Consider the following 22,654-nt stretch of genomic DNA (forward strand, 5'->3'; position numbering starts at 1 on the left):
TTGATACCAAAGAAATACATAAATTATCTGTCCACACGCAAACACACATGGAAGCACGTCCTTAAATGACCTTAAATTAGCTGTTAATAGGACGTTAAACAAAATTAAACCAAACCAAACGTATTGTTTCATTACAGTAAGTCCGAATTATTCTGACGTTTTATCGACTTTTTTATATCGGTTTGTCGTCGATTAACGTCAGAACTCCGGATCCGGCCCTCTATAATATGCGGGAAATTGTAAGCGACCCGCGCCCGGGTCGCACTTCAAACTGATATTTTAGAAACAAATCTTCACTTTCACACACATGTCGCAAATGATGAACATAAATTACATGCCTCAAACAACCAATACAATCACATGGAGCGTAATTTTTGTGGCTCCATGTAATCAATTTCTAATTGGAGCTGTACGTATAGATGCCTTGCGCACGCAACATGGGAGGTAACTCCTATTTGTCTGCTATAACTAGAAAAAACGCACCATTCTTGTGGATTCGAAGATTTCTTCGAATTAAAATCAGCAATATAATATAAAACATAATTTCTGTGATTAAAAGTGTTACTCCTAACGGAACATTGTATTTATGACTTTTTATAATCTATCAATTTCAAATTTAAATGTTCTGATAACATTATGTTTTCTTTAACACTTTACGAACAATACACCATTTAGATGATATATGCCTATTTCTCTTCCCCAGATTTTAAAATTTGGTAACAGTACTATTGAGAGTTTATCTCTTTCTCATGTTTTATATATAACTTAGGAACAGAAAGTGAATCCCTCTTCTGGTCACAATCTAGACGTTATCGCCAGAGGCGTAGCATACATGTATGCTTGTATGCTCAGGCATACAATAAAATGTTCAAGAATTTTTGTTTTCTTAATCATGCTTTTATTAATTTCTCCACTTTGATTTTGATGATTAATATGAACCGTCCGTATCAATCTTAAAAAGGAATGAAATCGAGAAAAAAACTTCTTGAACATTTTATTCGGATAAAATAGTGTTTGTATGCTATGTCAATACAAATTTACAGGTTTATGTCAATCAAAAACTACTTAGTGAAGATCAAAATTGATTAATATAAATATAAAATTTGGGTTTTTAATGCTTGTCAATAATAAGACTAAAATGAGTACCAGAACACGGGAGATTCCCCATCTATAGTACCTCCCGTCCCCTCACCCTCCTCCGGCGCTACGCGCCTCGTACGCTCGACCCTCTGTAAACATAGACCCCGAAAAATGTTTGCTACGCCACTGTCCCTGGTTCACGAACCCTTCTCCCTTTCCCCACTTCCACTTTCCTGTTGGAAGGGATATACCCCCTCCTTCGCGCACGCATTGGCATGCAGCCTACAGTAGGCAAGTATGAAGTTGGAAACCTTTTTCCAAAAAAAACTATATCAACTGCTTCACTTTTCCCAGCAAAAAAACACTATTACAAGTTTCCGCGTAAAGAAATTGTTCGCTCGGTATTAATACTTCTTTCTATGACGTCACAATAGGCGATCGTCACGCGAGATTTCCTGTCGTCATTGTCACTGTTGCTAGCGACGAAGGAAGCTTCAGCTTAAGCAGACGTGCGAAGAAGATTTTTACTCTTATTCAGATAGCATTCAAATCAGGTACAGAACATTCTTTAAGGTACGTACGATTTCAGTATTCTCATTTGTTTTTCATGAATATAGTTGTTTTGATTCAAAACAAAGCAAATGAGTACTCATTAATCGGACTTGTCTAAAGTGGAGTTGCATGTATTGCTTCACTCGTCAATCGAACCTGTCTAAAGTGGAGTTACATTTTAACTTATCAATCAAACCTGTTTAAAGCGGAGTAACTGCCTAACTCATCAATAGTACCTGTCTAAAGCGGAGTTACTACTTCATTCATCAATCATGCTCGTATAAAGGGAGCTTATGGAATTTGACTTCACTTTCCATTGCTTTTTCTTAAAAACTCGCACGTTACAATTTATCAAAATCGTTTACAACATTATTGGACTTAATGGTCCTCGCCATGTTTATACATAATACCACAAGAGCGAGATGAACGCCTTGAATCACACCATCAGGTTGGAGAAAAACGGTTTGCTTTTCTCCGGAATCTTTAAGTATATTGTGATTAATATTGTAAAATAATTCGTCCGTCTGGAAAAGGAAGATTGAATTTAACAAAATACACCATTGGGAATATTCCAGGTTGAGTTTGTAGTCCATTTGATCTATTCTCTGATTAAATAGGAGCGGATGGATGTCCCACATTGGATTGTCATTGGATTAAAAGTTTCAATATAAACTTCATCTTATTGTCGGATCTTTGACAGGCCCTTTGTCCTAACTGATACGTACGGGCCAGTGAAAGCGTTCTCGTGCTCACACTCGGATTCTGTGCTGAAGTAAAATTTCTTGATCCTGTGACTAATTTATAAAAATTCAGATTCTGTTGATAATTTGTTAAGAATGTTGGGGAGACTAAAAAACTAATACTGTTTCTAATGTTAACAGTTAACGTTTTACCGTGTTACAAGATTTAAGCAAGTTACAAAACAGTCGGCTTGAGTACAAAATCCATGCTTGAGAATGAATACGGGGCCTGGCCTTTCTAATCACGATCTAAGACAGACAGCAAACAAACACAGTCGTTGTTTATGTAACAGTTGTTTATTTCCAAACACTCGGAACGCCTCTAATGTTCCGATATATTTCCGAGTTTTTCTGTTATCCATCGAAGTAACGAGGTTACATTGTATACATATTGCAGGTCAGGAAAACTTAATATTAAATACCAAAATTCGCAAAAGTATTAAATATATATCTTTAAATAATAGACAACCTTAGACGTAACATAACTGTTTCATTGATATATCTCTAATAGAAATAAAAAATATCTTTGAGCCAATTGGAAACATCTCTACAGTAATTGTAATAAAGCTATCTGAAACAGATATATCACATATGAAAAGGACTATATAAAATATTGATATTGTTTTATAAGCATATAGCTTTCTGACTTGAAATACACGGTTACGTCCCCTTATTACCTGCCGAAGGAGAGGCTGACTAACGCATGCGCAGTCGCTACCGCGATAAGATAAAAAAAAATCTAGCGAGTGCAGTGGTCTCGTTACGTATAAGTGATTCGTCACCTTTCTAATTCTAACAGTGATAATTCTACATGAACTTTAGATAACTCATGAAACGTATGGACTACATGGATTTATTTCTTTAATTGATAGATATCTCAATTATCCTTAGTTCAAATACACCTACATGTATGCATCTTTTTAGAGGCTATTAACTGACTATGGTATCACTAAAACAATTGAAATATTTTTAATGGCACGCACAAATGTTTCAGAATTTACAATGGAAGACGAACAACTGCGAGAGATTGCACAGCTTTTGGTAAAAAATGCAATAGAGAAAGCTGTTGATAAAATAAAAACCAAAACAGGGGAAATGGACGGAGGTCTTGACCAGGGGGTAGATGACATTGTAGGGCTGACCATTGGACGGTCAATCAACGCCATCCGCGAGGGTCAAAGTTCACCAACTGATAGTAAGATGGAGGTAATGCTTGGACTCAACAAAACCTTGGTTATTGCAACACCGGAAGTAACATCTAGAACAACAGGAAGTAAGCCTCTTGAGATTGAAGACGAGCAAATCAAGCCAAGTGTTGGAGGAAACGATAACAAGCCTCATATTTTCACCTCTAACCCCATCAAAGGTATTTATAACTCAAAATATTCCTATTTTATGCATGCGCTGTTTACCTTTTTAGCTTTAAGCACTCAAGTATTTCATTCAGTACGAAGGAATGTCATATTTTAAAAGACGTTGTCAAAAAAAAAAAAAAAAATCATTTATTATTAATGTTATTTAGAAATCGTTTAAATTGAGTTTTTCCTATCATTAGAAACATATTATCTCCTTTTAATCAAATGTAAAATGTTCGAATTGTATTTTTTTCGGTCTTAATTCTTAAAGACGACAAGCCGACAGGACTTAAGATAGGGCACGTGGCCGGCACTGATGCGCAGGTGAGCAGCAAGGGCTCTCACATGAAGAATGTACTGGAACGATTCTTTGACAGAATTCTCAAGGTAAGGTTATTGTCTGACTTCTGTCGATGAACATTTAGAAACTAAAAACTAAAATGTATATGATTTCAGGATAAACATCAAACAATATCACCACTGCATGTAATTTCACAGAAAGGGTTGTTCAATTACACGAGAAACAAGTGATTTTGAACGATTTTGTCAATGGTTGATATAATAATTACTTTAAAATAAATTATCAAAACAAATCTGCTTACTGTATGAAGTAATACATGAACATTTTTACACCATGGAAAGTACATACTAGCTTGATATAATGTATGTAACGTTTTATTTCAGAGAGACAAGAAACAGGCCAAGGAAGTTAATGCTGCTACAGCTGGTGAGAATATCATTCACTCGGAAACATTCGTTTATATCTGGTCTTTCAGTAGATCATACATTTGGAAAAAAACACTCAAAATGAATCAGAAAAATACTCAAGCCTTTCCGCTTCATTAAAGTCAATGGTCAAAGCACTATAAGTTTTCCAACAGGAACAAAAAGAGGAACACTGAAAAGGTCAGAGTGGTTTTCAAATCACTTTAGTTTATCCGTTAGGAAAAAGAAGAAAAATGTTTTTTAGGCAAATCAGGTTCCGGACCGGACCTTTTCCCCCCGGTGCCTTTTCAAAAACTGCTTATTCGACATTATCTGTGGTTGTAGGAAAGGCTCGTGTGGTTATGCGATTAAGTTGCTTCAATATTCCTAGTCTAATGTTACTGTAACGAATCAAACTTTATAAAATGAAACGAAAAAAAATTAACAGCTGAATCAACCATTTTTGTTGTTTCTTCTTTTATAAAATATCTTATTATGGTGTTTATATAATGTGACTCATTCATTTCAAATGTCCAACAGGTGGCAGCACCAACACCTCAGTCGGTGAAAAGAAGAAGAGTTCTTCCAAGGCCCACAACAAGAGAGACTGGATACGTAGAAATCTCCTGTGCTGCTTCGTCAGACAGACTGCCACAGTAGAGCCCTTATTTGACTGATTACATCAAGAAAAACAAGTCATGAACATTATACAGAAACATAGTCTGTTTTAAACAATGTGCCGGAAAGTCGGAACATGATGTGACTGTAATTTAATTTAATAATATTTATTTAAACAAACAGAATAAAAATTGAATGATGTTGATATCTGCGACTTTTTATTTAGATTTGAAAGGTCAAGGTGTGGTCAACCACAGCATTTGGCCTCGTGTTTTTTTAGGTCTTTTGCGTTCTCAAACTCTTTAGTATTAAAAGTATGCAAGCTGCTAGCTATATACATTGTATCATAACTCTGTGTATTTTACTTCACAAGTGTTTTAACATGCTTCAACCCTGTGACCTGAAATATAGGTCAAGGTCTTTTCTTTTCTTAACTACTTTTGTTTGCATCATTCCAGGATATCTGTTATTATAACATGAAGACGGAACTCATAATATACAGTTTAAGTGTTAAAACTTATTTGACCCCTGAGTTTAAATTTCGGTCAAGGTCATTTCTTTGTGTAGAACGTTGTATAGTTCAATATGACAGTAAGTTGCAGGGTAATATCAAGAACTTCCGTTTGTTAAAAATGAGCCACATCCATATTTTAAAATATTTGACTTTTGACCTTGACTTTAAATCAAGGTCATTTCCTTTCCTTGACTTTGTAGCACTGCGTGTCGGCAATATACCGGTCATATATATTATGAATCCAGGTCCAAAATGCTGTTTGTCTTAAGAGGAACATTATAACTTTGAATATATGCCAAGGACACCCCATTTTCTTGTAGCACGCATATACAACAGGCTACTGACTATGTTAAAGAAAAAATCATTGGATTTTTTTTTTAAATGTGATACTGTGATCTTGAATATAGGTCAGGATTTTCACAAACTTTGCGTCACTCCATGCCCTAAGTGGCCACGTTCATACACAGATTTTTGTTTTACTAAGGGTGATATATGATAACTACAGCTGGTTGATTACAAGAAGATTTCAGACACCTCAGGTGTTATTCCTTACTAAGTTTTGCCCGTTGTGGACAGAAACAGGACACGTCTAGCCGGACACCTTGACACGGCACTTAGAAGGGGGTTATACAAGCGAAATAAAACAAATTGATTTCATGGACGGCAGTGGCGTAGCATATATGTAAGCTTGTATGCTCAAGCATACACTAAAATTTGCAAGAACATTGTTCTTATGATCATTATGCACCGTCAATATCAATCATAAAAAAGGAAAGATATTAAATAAAAATCTTGAAATTTAGTCTGATAAAATAGTGTTGTTATGTGATGTATATACACATTGCTAAATCTCAAAGGTTTGACTTAATAAAAAACTACTTAGTGAAGTACAAAAATGTATCTTATTCAAATAAAAAGTCGGGTTTGACTCGCTTATAATCAGACTAAAAGGAGTTTCAAGAATACAAGGGATTGCTTCTAAGGCATATCGTGATATGATGCCAGAGCAAGAGTGCGATTTCGCTTTCTGATTGACCTGAAGGTTCCTTTTGTTCTTGTGTCTCGAGTCTATTTATAGAATCTTACAACCATCTGTCATGTAGACAGAGAAATCGAAACCCGAAGGTAAGTCACTTGGAGTTTAAGTGCAAGGCTTCACCGAGTGCTAATCTTCAAAAATGTTTTCCCGTGGGTCGAGATTACTGTTTGCATCACGTCTACATACATCTTTAAAAACTCTTAAAAACTATTAGAATAGTACAAGTTTCGATACTGTTGTTATGGAAATATGGCCAATAAAAAGATGATACTAGAATCAAAAGTGAGAAAATCGCTAAGCAGTCTGGACCGCCGCCAATACCCACACGTGTTGTCTAACCACGAGAAGAAAACGCATGTGGGAGAGAATTAATATTTAATAAATAGAGTGAAATATAAAACATACAGACGATGAGATGACGGATTTACGTCGAGTTAGTCATGTTTGCACACGTTGCGTTCGGATATGTCGAGTCGGACGATGCTTTTACTCGCCAGGATAAGTATGGCTACCCCAACGGCAAACATAACCAGAGAAAATGGGGCTGACAGGTACATCAGCAACTCAAACAGTCCGAGAGAGCCAACTGGAACATACAACACATCATCAGACATGAATGGCTGCCAGGTACAGCATGATATACATAAACGAGGATCTACTAAAACATAAAATTATAAAACCTGGTCAGGGGCAAAGGAACGACAGTTAAGAATTCAAGAAAAAAGTATAGTTATGATACCAGGAGTAACACAATTAATATGGAAAAGTATAATCTAGGACACTTTTCATGATTAATAGTTTTTATAATGTGAAATGATCCATTTAACATACATTCTTTTGCCGATTTGAATTTAAATAAAAGTATAACCATCTATTACAGTACGCTTATGTAACCTCATTAATTTGAAGGTCATCCTGGCAATGAGGTCAGGCGTGCGTTATTTTTGTACCATCCCAATCTTAATACAATTGTTACATAATTATACATATCTGTGCAAATATTGAATTAAATAAATATGTGGAACATAAGGAAAAGCGTAAATCTGTTTTATAAATAAATGTACAGGTTGTATTACCGTGAGGCCCAGTTGTGAAGTAGGTAAGATAGAGCATGGCGAAGAACAGGTCATTCCCGATACACACAGCTCCTAGAAATACCTGAAAAAAATAGGTGTTCAAAATAAACGGACACCGAAAACAGAAAAGAAAGCCAATTAACAGATAGAAAATGTAGGCCTTAGAATATCTATAACATTTTCAATCAAACAATATCAAAAATACATCTGAAGACAATCATTTAAACACCTATCCACAAATTGACCAGTCAACGTCGTGGATATATAGGTAAACGGATTACATAGGTTTAGTTATGATACAACGAGAGTCCCTTATACAGGAAGTGAAATCCGGTGTCCCGGAAGTGCAAGCGCTTCCAGTTCCTGAAACGAAAACCGAATTGTTATTTGTACTAACCTTGTTTTTGTAATATAATTCTATGAGTCTGCTTTCTTTGGTATAATCCCTTTCTTTGATGTTTTTGATCCCGATCATGGCTGTGCTAAAATGTACAAATTTGAAGTCGAGTCAATAAGCTGGGAGATATAGGAGCAAACACCGTGTATACATACATCTAGGTAAACCTGATTTCAAAGTACGAATTCAGTACTTATATAGTATTTATGGTGGGTTTTTAAAACATCACACGGTAATGAAACGTTACTATACACGGACCAACAGACAAATGAGATGTATGCGGTGCTAGATTAATGACTTTAAATTGTAAGGCATACTTTCTATCCGTAACGTTATGAAGCCATACAGTTATCGACATGATTTTAAGAATCCTTGGTTATGTTTAAGAAACCTTTAAAATAAATCATACAATCAATTATACGGAAATTGCAGGCATTCAAATATTTTCTTCGTTGTAATGATAACTCATCCGGAGCACCTTGTGCATTCACTGTTTTTGTGGGGGTTCGTATTTATAAAATTTTCTTCTGGTTTAGCGGTCTTATTAACTATCGACTCCGAGTTCATACTTTTTTCTTTGTGTTCTGACGTTGTGATATGTTGTTAAAATTGCAAAGGACTATGTATGGTTTGGGTCTTTTTTGGCCCCCAAATCCATCAAAATTAAAAATCTTCAATAGATCTTTCGAATGACTGTTTCTTAAATTTTGAATACTTCCCTGGTACTATTATGTGAATATTTATTTAGGTTTTCAATTATGGCTGCCATGGTAACCAGTTAGTATTTGCAAAAATTGATGAAATTTGAATATTCAGTAAATTTTGCCAGGTTTTTGCCTAGTTTTTCTCTTAGTTACCATAGAGCGTACTCTTGAACAAACTTTATATTTCTCCTAAAGATGTATTACAGGTGCCTACACATTATCCTTTGATTTTGAATTTGTTCAAGCTTTCGCTCTACAGTTTCCAGGATAAAAACTATGCAAAATATGACAAAATTCACTGAATATTCATTTTTTTCAAATTTATGCAAATTTGAACTTGTTACCATGGCAACAATAATTAGAAATACAAATAAATATTTTCATGAAAGTGTTTGGGAAGTATTTAAAATAAAAGAAACAGTCATTTCAAAGTTCAAAAACGCGCCCAAACCATACATAGTCCTTTGAAAACAAATCGAGTTATTTAATTCGTAAAACAGACATTATTGTTGTTGTCTTAATACCTTTGTGTAAGAAGCCACCGACTGGAGACTTCGAGGACCATGCTCAGTTGGAACAACACCATGTATTGTGGGTAGAGATGACAGAGACAGCTAAGTAAACAGACGTTGGACACACAGATATCTGTTATTATATCGAGGAGGGCGCCAAATCGGCTGCCTGCAAACAAAATAAAATTTCACTTTTATAATTAATATTCTTTAATTAATATAACAATACATATTGGTGGCATGACTATTTTTTTCTTACTAGTTGCAGTATTATGACCCTTTAATAGTCAACCTATTAGCGAAAATAAGTATCTTGGATAGAATGCCTACTACTGCCATCCAGTTGACCAAAACGGCAAGATGACTCTTCTAGATAAGGCGCCTTTACTTCTTACCTGTTATATATTAAAGGGTCTTTGAATGAATGTTTAACACTGCGACGGTAATAAAGTTCCAGTTAATAAAAATATATACCAATCATATTGGGTTTTGCCATTTATTTGGTAAATCATTGATAGCATAGTCGTTCACCTCTGCATATACCTTATGGTTGATGAGAAAAGATTGTGTGAACATGTATGACATTGAACGCTGGTTGATGTTATTTACCTCGCGAATCTACAGAAAAGAACTACTATGATTCTAGGCCTTAAAGTTCTATAGAAGAACATGCTTAAAGTTTAAAGGACGGACGCTGCATCATCACCAATACTTAGGCTGGTCGGGTGGTGCAGTGGATAGCGCACTTGCCTTTCACCAAGGCGGCGGGGGTTCGATTCCCCGACCGGAAGTGAAAAGGTATGGGGTCACTTGCCCGATCACGTGGGTTTTTACCGGATACTCCGGTTTCCTCTAACATCAAGGCGCTTTGTGTTCTTTGTGTTATTTGTGATAAGTGAGGTAAAGGTCAGTTAAAATATCTTAACTGAGTGGGTTACTTTATGTAGTTTTTATTGGCGATATTCGTTTGTTCGGTAACTGTTATATGTTTATTTCACCACATGTTTACATACGTATTTTTCTCTGAATGTTTTGTTGTTTAACGACTTGATGACGTCGCCCTAAAGTAGACACAATCGAATGTCGACTACAAGTCAATATGTCTATCTTCATCATATATAAATTAGACACAAAATTGCACGTTTTAACATGCATGACTCAATTATCAGACAATCGTTAAAGCAAATATCAAAATATCTTATCATCCCGCTAATTAAAAGCGTGCTGTATGCAGTGGGGGAAAATCGATGAATTCTTTTTGAATTAAGTTCAATTACGTAGTTTTGTCGTTATTTTGATAAGTGTCTGTATGCACTAAAACCGGATACCCGTATTATAATAACAAAAGGAACATATTTAGGATATCCGGTTAAATCTGAGGAGTTCCGAATGAATCTTTTTCAACGATGAGTGAGTAACCAAAAACAATTTGAGTTGAAAATAAGTCAAGTGCATTGAACTGATAGATTTGTTTTCGACCTGAGCATGGACACATTTCACCACTTAACGATAGATGCGTATTTACACGATCAATACAGTGTTTATATATACTTATTAAACATCATAAGGATATAATCATGTACTGTATCTTTACATGTGATTATATTCAATATTGTGAAAGAGCGATAAAAACTATACCACCTCGAGCTCCTGTCTATTCAAGAAAATAATTGCCACCACGACACCAGTCAAATCATGATTAAAATAAAATTCAATAATGAACTGATTATTTCCAAAAAGATATATCACAATTCATCGAGGTTGTAGTACGTAAATAAAAAAAGATATACAAACATCATACGAATGCAATATAGATAACAATTAGAACAGTTCTGACTTCAGCACTACCAGTACTATGTATACAGGCTGAAATCCCTATCTCCAGTTAATTTGTTGCTCTTTAAATTGGCGTTTTGATGGCATCTTGTTAATTGCTACCCGAATAGAGGGGACAATAAAACGTTAGCGATAAAATCTTACGAGCTATAGAAATGGTATATTGTACATGTACATGTAACAGTACACCTGTTCTAGTTGTACGAGGGCCAACACAGAAGTCCCTATACACGACCCCCGTAGACTAAATGAAGCTTACCAAATTAAAGTCTTTATCCTGTTCGTACTGGCATATTGTTTTCTGTGTTTTATGTGCTTTTAACAGCTATGGTCATTTGAGAACGTGTCGGGTTTTAGCACGGAGTACCAGGAGAAAAACCAAGCAGAGGCCGCGGCGGTCATCTTGGGTGCACAGCTGCAATATCAAAGAAAGCATGCACATCTAGCGACGTGTACCAAACACTGCGAACGTTCATTGGAATCTGTCTTGAAGTTTCAAAGAAGAAGAAGAAGAAGAAACGCAGTAAAAAACAATGAGTCCCCAAACGAATCAGACTGCTTCATCGTAATTCCTATTGTCTCCCATTAACATAAGTGAGTGCAATACAGCGACCATCATGAAGTTAGGTCATGATATCTGGCATCTTTAAAGATAAATAAAACCTGACTTCGACATACATGGTGTTTCGAAAAGAATTTCAAACTAAGAACATTTGTTTTATTAATCAACTAGTGCTGAAAGGATAAAAAGGAATACATCCACCGATGACAGTCTGGAATACTAAGTTGTTACTAATGCATACTACGAAGAAAAAGTAAATAAAAAACCCTGAAAGAAGCGTTATACATTATCTAAATGACTTACACTGATTTAGTTTCCTTGCAGTAAATCCGTCCAAACCATCAAGTAAAGACGCCATCATATAGAAAATCACTGCAATCCAGTGGTTCGACACCATGTTCAAGGAGGCTACGGCGATGCATATTATACGTATATAACCTGGAACGATACATATTGTATGTACATAACCTGGAACAATACATATTATACTTTATAACCTGGAACAATACATATTATGCTATATAACCTGGAACAGTACATATTATACTATATAACCTGGAACAATACATATTATACTATATAACCTGGAACAATACATATTATACTTTATAACCTGAACAATACATATTATACTATATAACCTGGAACAATACATAGTATATGTATATAACCTGGAACAATGCATATTATACTATATAACCTGGAACAATACATAGTATATGAATATAACCTGGAACAATACATATTATACTATATACCCTGGAACAATACATATTATACTTTATAACCTGGAACAATACACATTATACTATATAACCGTGGCTGACCCTCTAGGAGGGCTGAGGCCTGGAACAATACACATTATACTATATAACCTGGAACAATACATAGTATATTTTATAACCTGGAACAATACATATTATATGTATATAACCTGGAACAATACATATTATACTATATAACCTGAACAATACATATTATACTATATAACCTGGAACAATACATATTATATGTATATAACCTGGAACAATACATATCATATGTATATAACCTGGAACAACCCATATTATACTATATAACCTGAACAATACATATTATATGTATATAACCTGGAACAATACATATTTTACTATATAACCTGAACAATACATGTTATACTATATAACCTGAACAATACATATTATACGTACATAACCTGGAATAATACATTCATTATGTTACGTATATATCCTGGAACAACACATATCACACATACATGTATATAATGTGATGTAAAATGATACATAATTTATGTAAAAACGATACACATACGTGTGTAGCCTCAAAAACATTTACTGACATGCAAAATATATCAATCGGATTACATCAATCAGGACTCATTTGTAAATTAACTAACACCATCTCAAAATGGAGTGCAAGATAAAGGATTAAAGTTGAAAATAAGTGTTCATCGTTTCGCCTGTGAACATGTATGACAATGATAATCTATATGAATTGTATCAATTTAGTCCAGACAACTAAGGTTTACATTATACAAAAATGAAGTAGACGATATCATGCTTACCTATGATATTTGGAACAAACAGAAAAACATTTTCCGACATTCTTAGTATGTATTTGTTCCACTCGACTTGTGGTATTCTGAAACCTCTACCCACGTGTTTACCTGCCAGATACGCCCTGCGAGAGTTCGATCCCTGATGGTTAAAACAATCTGAAAATTGATGGCTTTGGCGATGATCTGGTTCAAAAGTTTGGAACAGCACTGAGCGTCAACATATATCGTGAATTTCTTACCATGTAGTCCTACACTATATCATTGATTAATATATATAGAAGTGGGCGTCACACTATATATATATTAACTATTATACCTTCATATATATATATGTATATACAACAATGATAATAAAGGATTAAATGTCCATGTGTATGATACAACAATGTATATGCTGTGATGCCTATTTAAATATATATACACAAAACAGGTATATAGCATGTGGCATGTCCCTGTGACTCACAAGTACGTAACATATCGCTGCGGGTGGGGTGTACCTACTTGTTTCGTTCTCGCTTCATTAACAAATATACAAATATCAGTACCGCTAGTATTAGTATGAGTGCGTGGAGTATACGTATGGTTATGGTAATGTGATGGTAATGGTAATATGAACCGCGGTTCATTTCTACGTGAAGGATTCATAGGGTATGCCAGACCTATGACAAGTTCAATCGACAGTGTTACATGGATTTGAGTCTTGTGACTGCGCATGCGTAACTGCTTAATCAGGGGACCTAAAGAACATGTAACGAAATTTGACGCCAGAAATAACTATTAAATCAGACACATTCGATCGTTGGAATTTTAAATCATACCTTCCTTTGGTAGAGACGTAATATCTAACGTATACGTATACCCACACTATTCTATTGGGCCAATGAAACACGCCAGAAAATGTCCAGGTACGTCGAGATGCGGATAACTTTTGTCATGTGCTGTTAGCTAAGTTTCAGTAAAATGCACAACGTTGTGAACTTGATTGTTCAGTATAAAGTATATATGTTTTCTGTTTTATAATTTCTAACAGATCTCTGAAATCCTGTGTCTTTTAATGTGTTATAACTTGCGTCCAATTCGTTTTGGTTTTATCAAATAAATCAAGCACTTTCACTGTGCCAGGCTACAAAACAATCCAACAGTTGCGGAGCAGTTTCGCTGACATGCTATCTGGATAAAAAAAAAAGTCTCAAGGGCCATAACGCCAGAAAAAAAAAAGTTGTATATACATATTATTTACTTTCACTGTGTCAAGTTGCAAAACAAACCAACAAACGATTGAAGAGGAGTTGCTCTTGCAAGGTTCAAGGACGAACGGAGAGGGCGATTGCTATATACGCCCCTTTTCCCCTCCCAAAGTTCCCCCAAAGTTCGTTAGCGAGAGTTTAATAACACGAATGGATTCTATAGTATGAGAATAACAAGAAAGGAACGTGAAATATCAGAAAGATATACGCATATCCGATCAGAATAAAAGATGAAGTTTAATATGATAAACTGTCAAAAGAAGGAAATGTGTTATACCGTATGTAATGTTAATGACGCTTTGAGCAATTTTCTCTGATCGGTTTAAAACTCGTATTTCTAACTTTGTATTGCTGTCAAGTAAGTGCATGGAATGAAGCAAAGAAAAAGAAAGATGCAAAATACAGCTGATTTAGGGAGTAATAAGACAAATCAAACTTAGTTCAAATGTTTAGATAGTACCTGTATAAAGGGGTAGGCAACAGCTACAGTATTTTCCACGCGATTTTTTAATGTATGCAGTCGTCCAAATTCACACATTATATTTATAACAAACGAAAATGTCTTTATGTTAACGACGAAATTCTAGGTAGTGTATCTTACCGGTATGCATTGTGTAACACCTCCATGTGAGTTAAGACCAGTTTTAAGCGGTCAGTAGATGTGTTGTGTGATATGTGCTGTACAACTAATGGGTGATGTAAGTAAGGTTTCCCAACGATTTCTGAAGCTGAATGCCATATATTTCTAACCATTTTTTGAAGTTAAATAGAAGTTTCTGAACGAGTGACGGTCGGCTATCATTTTTATCTAACTCGAGTTAGTTAAACTTCAAATCTTATAAAGACATGAGGTTTACTAAGTATCGTTTACAATTTGAAAACCATCTACCTTCCCTGTATAGTATTTATTAGTACACGCAGAATCTGCCTGTGAGTTATCTCCCTTTGACTACGTTTAATGAATGTGTCAATCAAAGCATCAGAAGAGATATCTACATTTAGGCTATCTTTCAGTATACCTTTACCAAATGTTGACATTAGTAGGTGTGGTGACCCATACATTATCTACATGTATGGGTGTGGGAACACACATACACGTTGTAACACACATACACAGGTACGTGTATCTATATATATATGAATAATGACTCGCTCACATGTCTACCCCTATATCGATGGGGCAATTTGGCTATATTGCTACAAACGACTTCTTCTGTAGCACTATGCACTGGGTATCAATCATATTTAAGCAAAAGCATTCATGGTAGGCAGGGATTCAAAATTGTACAAATGGTGTGGCTGACCCTCTAGGAGGGCTGAGGGGCGGGGCCAAAAAGGGTTATTTGGCTATATTGCTTTAAGCGACTTCTTCCCTGGATCTAAGGAATGGATATCAACCATATTTAACTGGAAGCATCCCTAGGTGGTGGGGCTTCAAAATTGTACAAATGGTGGGGCTGACCCCCAGGGGGCTGAGGGCGGGGCCAAAAGCTATATTGGCTATATTGGCTATATTGCTACATGTATAAACGGCTTCTTCTGTAGAACTATGCCATGTATATCGATCATATTGGTTGGAAGCATTCATGAGAGGCAGGGATTTAAAATTGTACAAATGGTGGGACTGACCCACTGGGCTAAGGGGTGGGGCCAACAAAAGTTTATTACTTGGAAATGGTTGAGATCCCCACCATATAACCATATATATGCTTGCTGAGTATCAAGAGAAGAATGCACATTTGCTTCCAGGATGACACTAGGGTCTGGCCCACCCTTGGAAACATAGTCCTTGGGCCATAACTTTAAAACAGTTGAGATCCCCACCCCAAAACTATATACACAAATGCTGGGCATAAAGAGACGAATGCAGCCATGATATTCGAATAGACCCTGGGGTCTGACCGAACCCCTAGGGACCTAGTTTCTTAGTCACAGCTTGGAAACAGTTGAGATCCTCACCCTATAACCATATATACAATTGCTAAGTATAAAGAGATGAATGCACATATGCTTCCAGGATGGCCTTGGGGACTGCCCCACCCTTGGAGACTTAACCCCTGGGTCATAACTTCGAAATGGTTAAGATCCCCACCCCAAAACTATATATACAATTGTTGGGCATAAAGAGACGAATGCAGTCATGGTATTAGAATCGACCCCAGGGTCTGCCTCACCCTTGCCGACTTAACTTCTGGGTCATAACTTTGAAACGGTTGAGATCCCCACCCCAAAACTATATATACAAATGCTGGGCAAACAGAGACAAATGCAGTCATGATATTATAATTGATCCTGGGGTCTGGCCACAACCCTAGGGGTCTAGTTTCTGAGTCACAGCTTGGAAACAGTTGAGATCCCCACCCCATAACGATACATACAAGTGCGGGGCATGAAAAATCTAATACAGATATGCTACAAGGATTGGCCTTGGGGTCTGGCATATCCAAATATCCAGGTGAGCGATACAGGCCCTCTGAGTCTTTTATTTTCATCACAGTGATGTTTGGCAGCTTGCTTTTGATAACACCACCACTATAAACGCAAATCTTAAAATGACTAAGATTGCAGAGGTAACACTCTAAAGTCAGCATAAGATCAGCGCTTATAACTAAGGCAATACTCCAACATACCGTGCCTCCAGCACACAAACATACATGCACACCTACATCACACATGTATAGGCACGTCCATGACATTAGCTGTTGCAGACAACTCCTCTGTTCCTTTCCATATCTCTCTCCCTCCGACCGTCCGACTTTGACTAATTGACTTGCTGTCAGACTTTCTCTGGCGTGGTCTGACTGATTAACTTTTCAAAACTTAGACACGGCGACCTTAAGCTGACGAGCCTAAATAATAAATGGAACCTTATACAGCAGCTAATTACCGACTTAAAACGATTTTATTATAAAAAAAATCTCAAAAACGTTATTCATCCCTTATCAGCCCGATCCTTGAAACCTGTTAGATAATGCGATTGTGGTTTCATTATGGAATGGAATAGTCGAGTGTTTGTTCATCAAAGACGTTCAGTAAGCAATCAAACACGGCTACAAATGCTGACATAAAGGCTGACGGAGATGTAAGGGAACGGGGTCTGTCTGATAACAGTGATTAACTGGGACCCGAATTGGTACAATGTTAAGGCGATATGCTCTGTGTGTAAAATAGTGTCCGAAAAAGATGACTGTGGATTATATACAGGGTCAAAAATATTTTAATTTCCAAATAAAATGTGACAAAAAAAAATTACTTAGAAGAAAGTAAAAATTAAAATATACTCAATATATGAAGTTAAATATTTAGGACGATCGATGAGATTTTTCAATAGATCATACTGTTATTTTGTTTTCTGACTTCGTGGCCTGGACTCATAAATCTCTACAAAGATGCCCGACCATGCCGATTAAAAATCAGTCATAATTTTGAGTCCGAGATTTTTTCGGAGATAATGGAAATGTTTGGACTGAAAAACTCTAAAGCTGATTTTTTGTCTCTGTATGTATTTTCACCTAGCTAATGAGACAGTATAACAGAAACAAAAAACCGAGCGTTTCTGATCATGAAACACTCTCCTTTAGTTCTTGGTGTTATGTTTTCATATCGATATGTTTGAGTTGGTTAACAAGTTTCTGAGAAGCAAAACAACGGAAATATACGTAATACATTTGACGTATACGTATATATAGCAACGGAGTCTTTAACTCAAAATGTCTACTCGTTGAATTCTTTGAACGATCAGAACGCGAAAAAGTCTGCAGAATGTTGATTGATTATTGATTATTTTTGCAATGCTGGAATTCTCTTGATAAGTGTGTTACATGTAACATCCCTCAGCCCCCAACTCTACACAAAATTTATTTCAACATTAACGAGGAGTTATCAGAGAACATTTTTATTAATAACTGGGCGTGCTGGTAACCTCAGATTTTGAATTAGTCTCAAGGGAGGTAATTATGAACACTAACGATTTACGTCGTTAAATGTAAGGCAATACGATTAACGGAGAAAAAAGTCATGGCGGTTTTGATGTCATCTTCAATCTTGGTTAAGTAATTATAATTAATACAGTCAACTGAATGTTTTTACAATTAATACAACTGTCAGTAAAATTTTGCCCGTTCTCACTCTGGCACAAAATTTACCAACCGCTACAAAATAGGACATATTTTTTCTCTCCAACATGTGTGGCTATCGCGGACTGATAAAATGTTTAAAAGAGTCCGTTACTGCAGTGTACGTGACAGTATCAGCTAGTCGGTTGCTACGATTGGAGAGACTTGCTCAGCCTCCGGACCAGGTTATCGCGTCTAGCGTTGATACGACTAGACTCTCAGCCACTGTATCGGCAGGGAGCAGAGGAGGAGACGGATCGGGCCGCTGGGGAACCCTAACAACAGACGCTGTATCTTCGGGAGCAAGAATAGCGACAGTGTTATATATATATTTCGGATGTTATACTGTTGCAGTCACGGGGAACCATGAGGTAGGCTTATCTTGTAGTTTGTATATAGATACAGTAAGGTAGTCATTGCCTGAAGTTTGTAGCATACATAGTTACCGGCACTTCTTGGTACATGTATGGTAGCGTTGTGACGGATACCTGCAACCGGAAGTTGGCGTCACTGTAAGAATTGATTGTTATCACAACCGATCGGTCTGCATGCATGTGTGTTATGGTCATTATTGACACGTGTTTCGCACATTGTCTGGCGGGGATTCAGATCATCTTGAAATGAACATCTACTAATAGGTTGCTATGAAATGCTTTAAACATTTATACTTTTCATCTGGCCAATTTGAAAAAATTGCCAATGTTTTTTGGGATTTTTTTTTCAAAAGAAACCGAGGGCTTTTTAAATAACACATTGCTGATGAATTGTTTGTTTTTATTTTATTTAGCCTTGCTTGTAAAGAGAATAGAAACGATTTTTAATTTTGCCATCTTTGAACGCCCCAAGATAATCAATATTTTGTCAGGATCTAAGCGTAATTTGATAGAACTTTATTTAGTCATATAGAGAATGATGTTCAGCACACATAGAAAAATCATAAATGTCTACTCATATGACTGAAATTATTGCTTAATCTGCAAAACATGCCGGAAAAAAACTTTATAATATCAGAGGATATGTGTATATGTCAATTTAGTTGTGATAACAATCTTGTATGCGCTTTACAAACGTATTTCGTACATGGCTGGGATGCATGTGAGATTAAGTGTGGCGGGTCTACTCTAACGAAACAGGGTCTGTGCCGTGTGACCTCATCTAATTGTAGGGCAACCACTCCAATTTCATGTAATTTGTTTCAATTGCTATATTTTAATTTTTCAAAGTTTTTACTAGTAGTGGAATCTCATCGTGTTTTTATACATACTTTGAAGTACAATGATTGGAGTTCAAATGAATTTTTTATATTTTGTTATGTTATCTGTTTTTACATTCCCTATTTCTTTTACCGAAATCGCATAATGTGTACTGTTCGTTACATCAGCCACTTCAATGCACAGTGCAACCTGTCTTATCCGAACCCGAGTACTCCGGATTCCTGTCTAATCCGACATAATAATATAATTCCATTTATAATGAAAAATACCAAACCAATCTGTGTATTCCGACATCTCCCTTATCTGACCTATACATGTATGTTGCATCTTCTTGAGTTTCGGATTACACATGTTTAACCGCACAATACAAAACCTCGCTATACCGAAGTCGCGTGGGCTCAACTTCGAAATAAAGAGTGTCTTTGATATAATCGAGGTATATAGAACTGAACTATTAAATGACCAAAACTGTAGTCGAGAAATCGGCGTACATGAACTAACTAGTTAAAAAATGGAAATGTGCAGGGGGACATTATAAACTCTTCAAAGTGAAATTGGTATTTCGCCCTATTCGATAGAGTTTGTATAACTCACAGCGTTTCCTACAATTGCATGCAATGCACGTACTGGTTATGTAATGACAGATATTAAAAGAAATGTTAAATTATAATTATCTATAATAAATAGGGAACATCATCAGATGGTTTGGTTACGTCATTTGAAGTTGTGTTAAGTTTAGGTACTATAAAATAAAAAAATAAAAAAATGCCATTGACATCTCTATACTATGACTACAGACGATTGACATTCAATTTTTGTACACAATAGCTACAGAAAATGTAACGAATATAACATAATTTTCTCAAGCTTTACAAAATATAAGATACATCTGATATATATGCTAAATTACTATGACCATGATCTGCTTTCCACAAGATTTACAAACTTAAGTATATAGGCCACCTTACTGTGAATTAACCTCCTTTCCAAAAGAGTTCTAAACGTAAGTACATCTGATGCATTACTATGACACGCCTCTAATTTATAATCGAAATAAAAACCTGTCAAACGTTATGGATGAAGCATATATCTTGTAAGAAAAAGTTTGAATGCATGATGGTTAATATAATCAAAATACATTTAAACTGAAAATATAACATACAGGTCGTGGCATAAGGTCCTTCGGGATTAATAATTAAGACCGTTCATTATTAAGTATTATCATGGGTGCAGGGAAACATTTCAATGAATTTCAGTTTAATTTTTTGATAGACATAGGATTAGGCTGAAGATTACTAGTAAGCCAAAAGCATACAGTTGACTTGGTGCCAGCTGGTAGTGGAGTGCAGTGTTTTATCATTTCCGGACAAATGTGGAAGTCTGGTTTGAAAAGTACATAGGCACTTCAGAATGAAAACAAAACTTCCTCTTTCTTTGTTTCCGCGTAGTGTTATTTTCGCGTCTTTATGGAAATTGTAAGGTCGCACTGTGATTAAATCATTCACCTCTGAATAACATAATGAACTATTCCAACCTTTGAATTGGAAGAGTTCAAATGTGTCTTCAAGGGTGAATGAGTTAAGTGGTTCAAGCATTGTATGTCTGAAGTGTTACTTGACCTGATAAGTTCACTGTCACTTAAAATTCGCGGGTTAAATCTTCCGCGAAAATCACAAAATTAGCACTGTCATGAAAACAATCACCAGACTTGATGTAGCCGTTAATGAATCAATAAAAAACAACGCCTACAAATGAAATTGTTTAACAGAAAGACTTCAGTTATCGTATTCTCCTTAAAACGAAGCTGTGCAACACAAGGAAGATCATGCCCGATTGGGGAGTAACATTTGTGGATGTATCTGTTTATTTCATCGATCTGTCTTCTTTATTGGTGTTCCTTTGTCTCAATCATCTGAGTGATTGAAGTTACACAATACACAAACTTGTATATTTTGGTAGAATTGAACAATTGCTATAGCGATTACACAGAACTGGTAATATCTTCATTGCCTCAGTTTCGTATCTAACAATGCCACGACTTCAATTTTTTCTTTCTTCATTAACGTGTCTATAAGGGCCATAACTACACGTATGCGGTAAGTGTGAGGTAAATTTCCTCACGCAAAATAAAACAGCTTGATGAGGACCTCCTGCACGTTTACTTAATACTATAATTTATTTATGTCACTTCCTTGCCAATGGGTATTTCGTGTGATTAGTAACACCGCAATACTGTACTGTAGTACGGAGAGTGGTACGATATGCATTACACGCGAACGTATAGATCATGTACAGCCACTAAATTTCATTATACTCTTAAGCCGTTCTCTGATTAGTTGCGTAAGGTAACCCCGCTCGCGAAGAAGACATCAACGACTATATCTGTTCAGGGAGACGCCAGGATTGTGTTCAAGGCTGTAGATCATTCCAATGGACCACGTGATCCCTATGACAGCCGTTACCACATTCTCGTGAGACAATGCGGGATGTTCTTACTAGTATGAAAACCGATTTACCTTAATTCTAGATTTATTCCGAACCACTTTTCTAATCTACTTATTGAGTTGCCGTGAAAAGTACAAAGGGATTTAGACCGATAAAGTTCCATGTATGCTGTATGTGTTTGTATTGTGACGCGAATGAACGTCTTATTGCAGTTAGAGTTCTTGCAATTATTTGGTTCGAATGTGAGGCAAATGAACATAGAGGCTATTAAACATTGTCTTATTATCGGTTATTCAACCACGTTGAACCTCCAGTGAGACCATCCTATCCCTGGTAAAACGCACTATTTTAAGACGGTATACGAATACAAACATCTTGAAGATTA

The 22,654-nt window shown here is 36.0% G+C and overlaps 3 protein-coding genes across 3 annotated transcripts in view; 2 read left to right on the forward strand and 1 right to left on the reverse strand.

Moving 5' to 3' along the window:
- The first annotated feature begins 1,552 nt into the window (after positions 1 to 1,552).
- Positions 1,553 to 5,196, forward strand: LOC110467380. The gene is made up of 5 exons (XM_021524502.1): positions 1,553 to 1,634; positions 3,367 to 3,738; positions 3,999 to 4,114; positions 4,412 to 4,454; positions 4,973 to 5,196. Exons 2-5 carry the CDS (start codon positions 3,375 to 3,377, stop codon positions 5,107 to 5,109), a joined length of 660 nt encoding a protein of 219 aa, XP_021380177.1. The 5' UTR covers positions 1,553 to 1,634; positions 3,367 to 3,374; the 3' UTR covers positions 5,110 to 5,196.
- Positions 5,197 to 6,970: 1,774 nt separating this feature from the next.
- Positions 6,971 to 13,477, reverse strand: LOC110467386 (CDP-diacylglycerol--inositol 3-phosphatidyltransferase-like). Its single transcript, XM_021524510.1, has 6 exons — positions 13,255 to 13,477; positions 11,994 to 12,128; positions 9,305 to 9,461; positions 8,077 to 8,161; positions 7,680 to 7,761; positions 6,971 to 7,189 (listed from the first exon to the last, which is right to left on the reverse strand). Exons 1-6 carry the CDS (start codon positions 13,292 to 13,294, stop codon positions 7,038 to 7,040), a joined length of 651 nt encoding a protein of 216 aa, XP_021380185.1. The 5' UTR covers positions 13,295 to 13,477; the 3' UTR covers positions 6,971 to 7,037.
- Positions 13,478 to 18,751: 5,274 nt separating this feature from the next.
- Positions 18,752 to 22,654, forward strand: part of LOC110467403 — a 60,304-nt gene continuing 56,401 nt past the window's right edge. Inside the window, exon 1 of the mRNA XM_021524548.1 lies at positions 18,752 to 18,981. Within this exon, the coding sequence (XP_021380223.1) occupies positions 18,977 to 18,981 (5 nt within the window). The 5' untranslated portion in view covers positions 18,752 to 18,976. The remainder of the gene's footprint in view (positions 18,982 to 22,654) is intronic.

Source organism: Mizuhopecten yessoensis, unplaced genomic scaffold (assembly GCF_002113885.1).
Source record: "Mizuhopecten yessoensis strain PY_sf001 unplaced genomic scaffold, ASM211388v2 scaffold11173, whole genome shotgun sequence".
In the NCBI taxonomy this organism is placed as follows: Eukaryota; Metazoa; Mollusca; class Bivalvia; order Pectinida; family Pectinidae; genus Mizuhopecten; species Mizuhopecten yessoensis.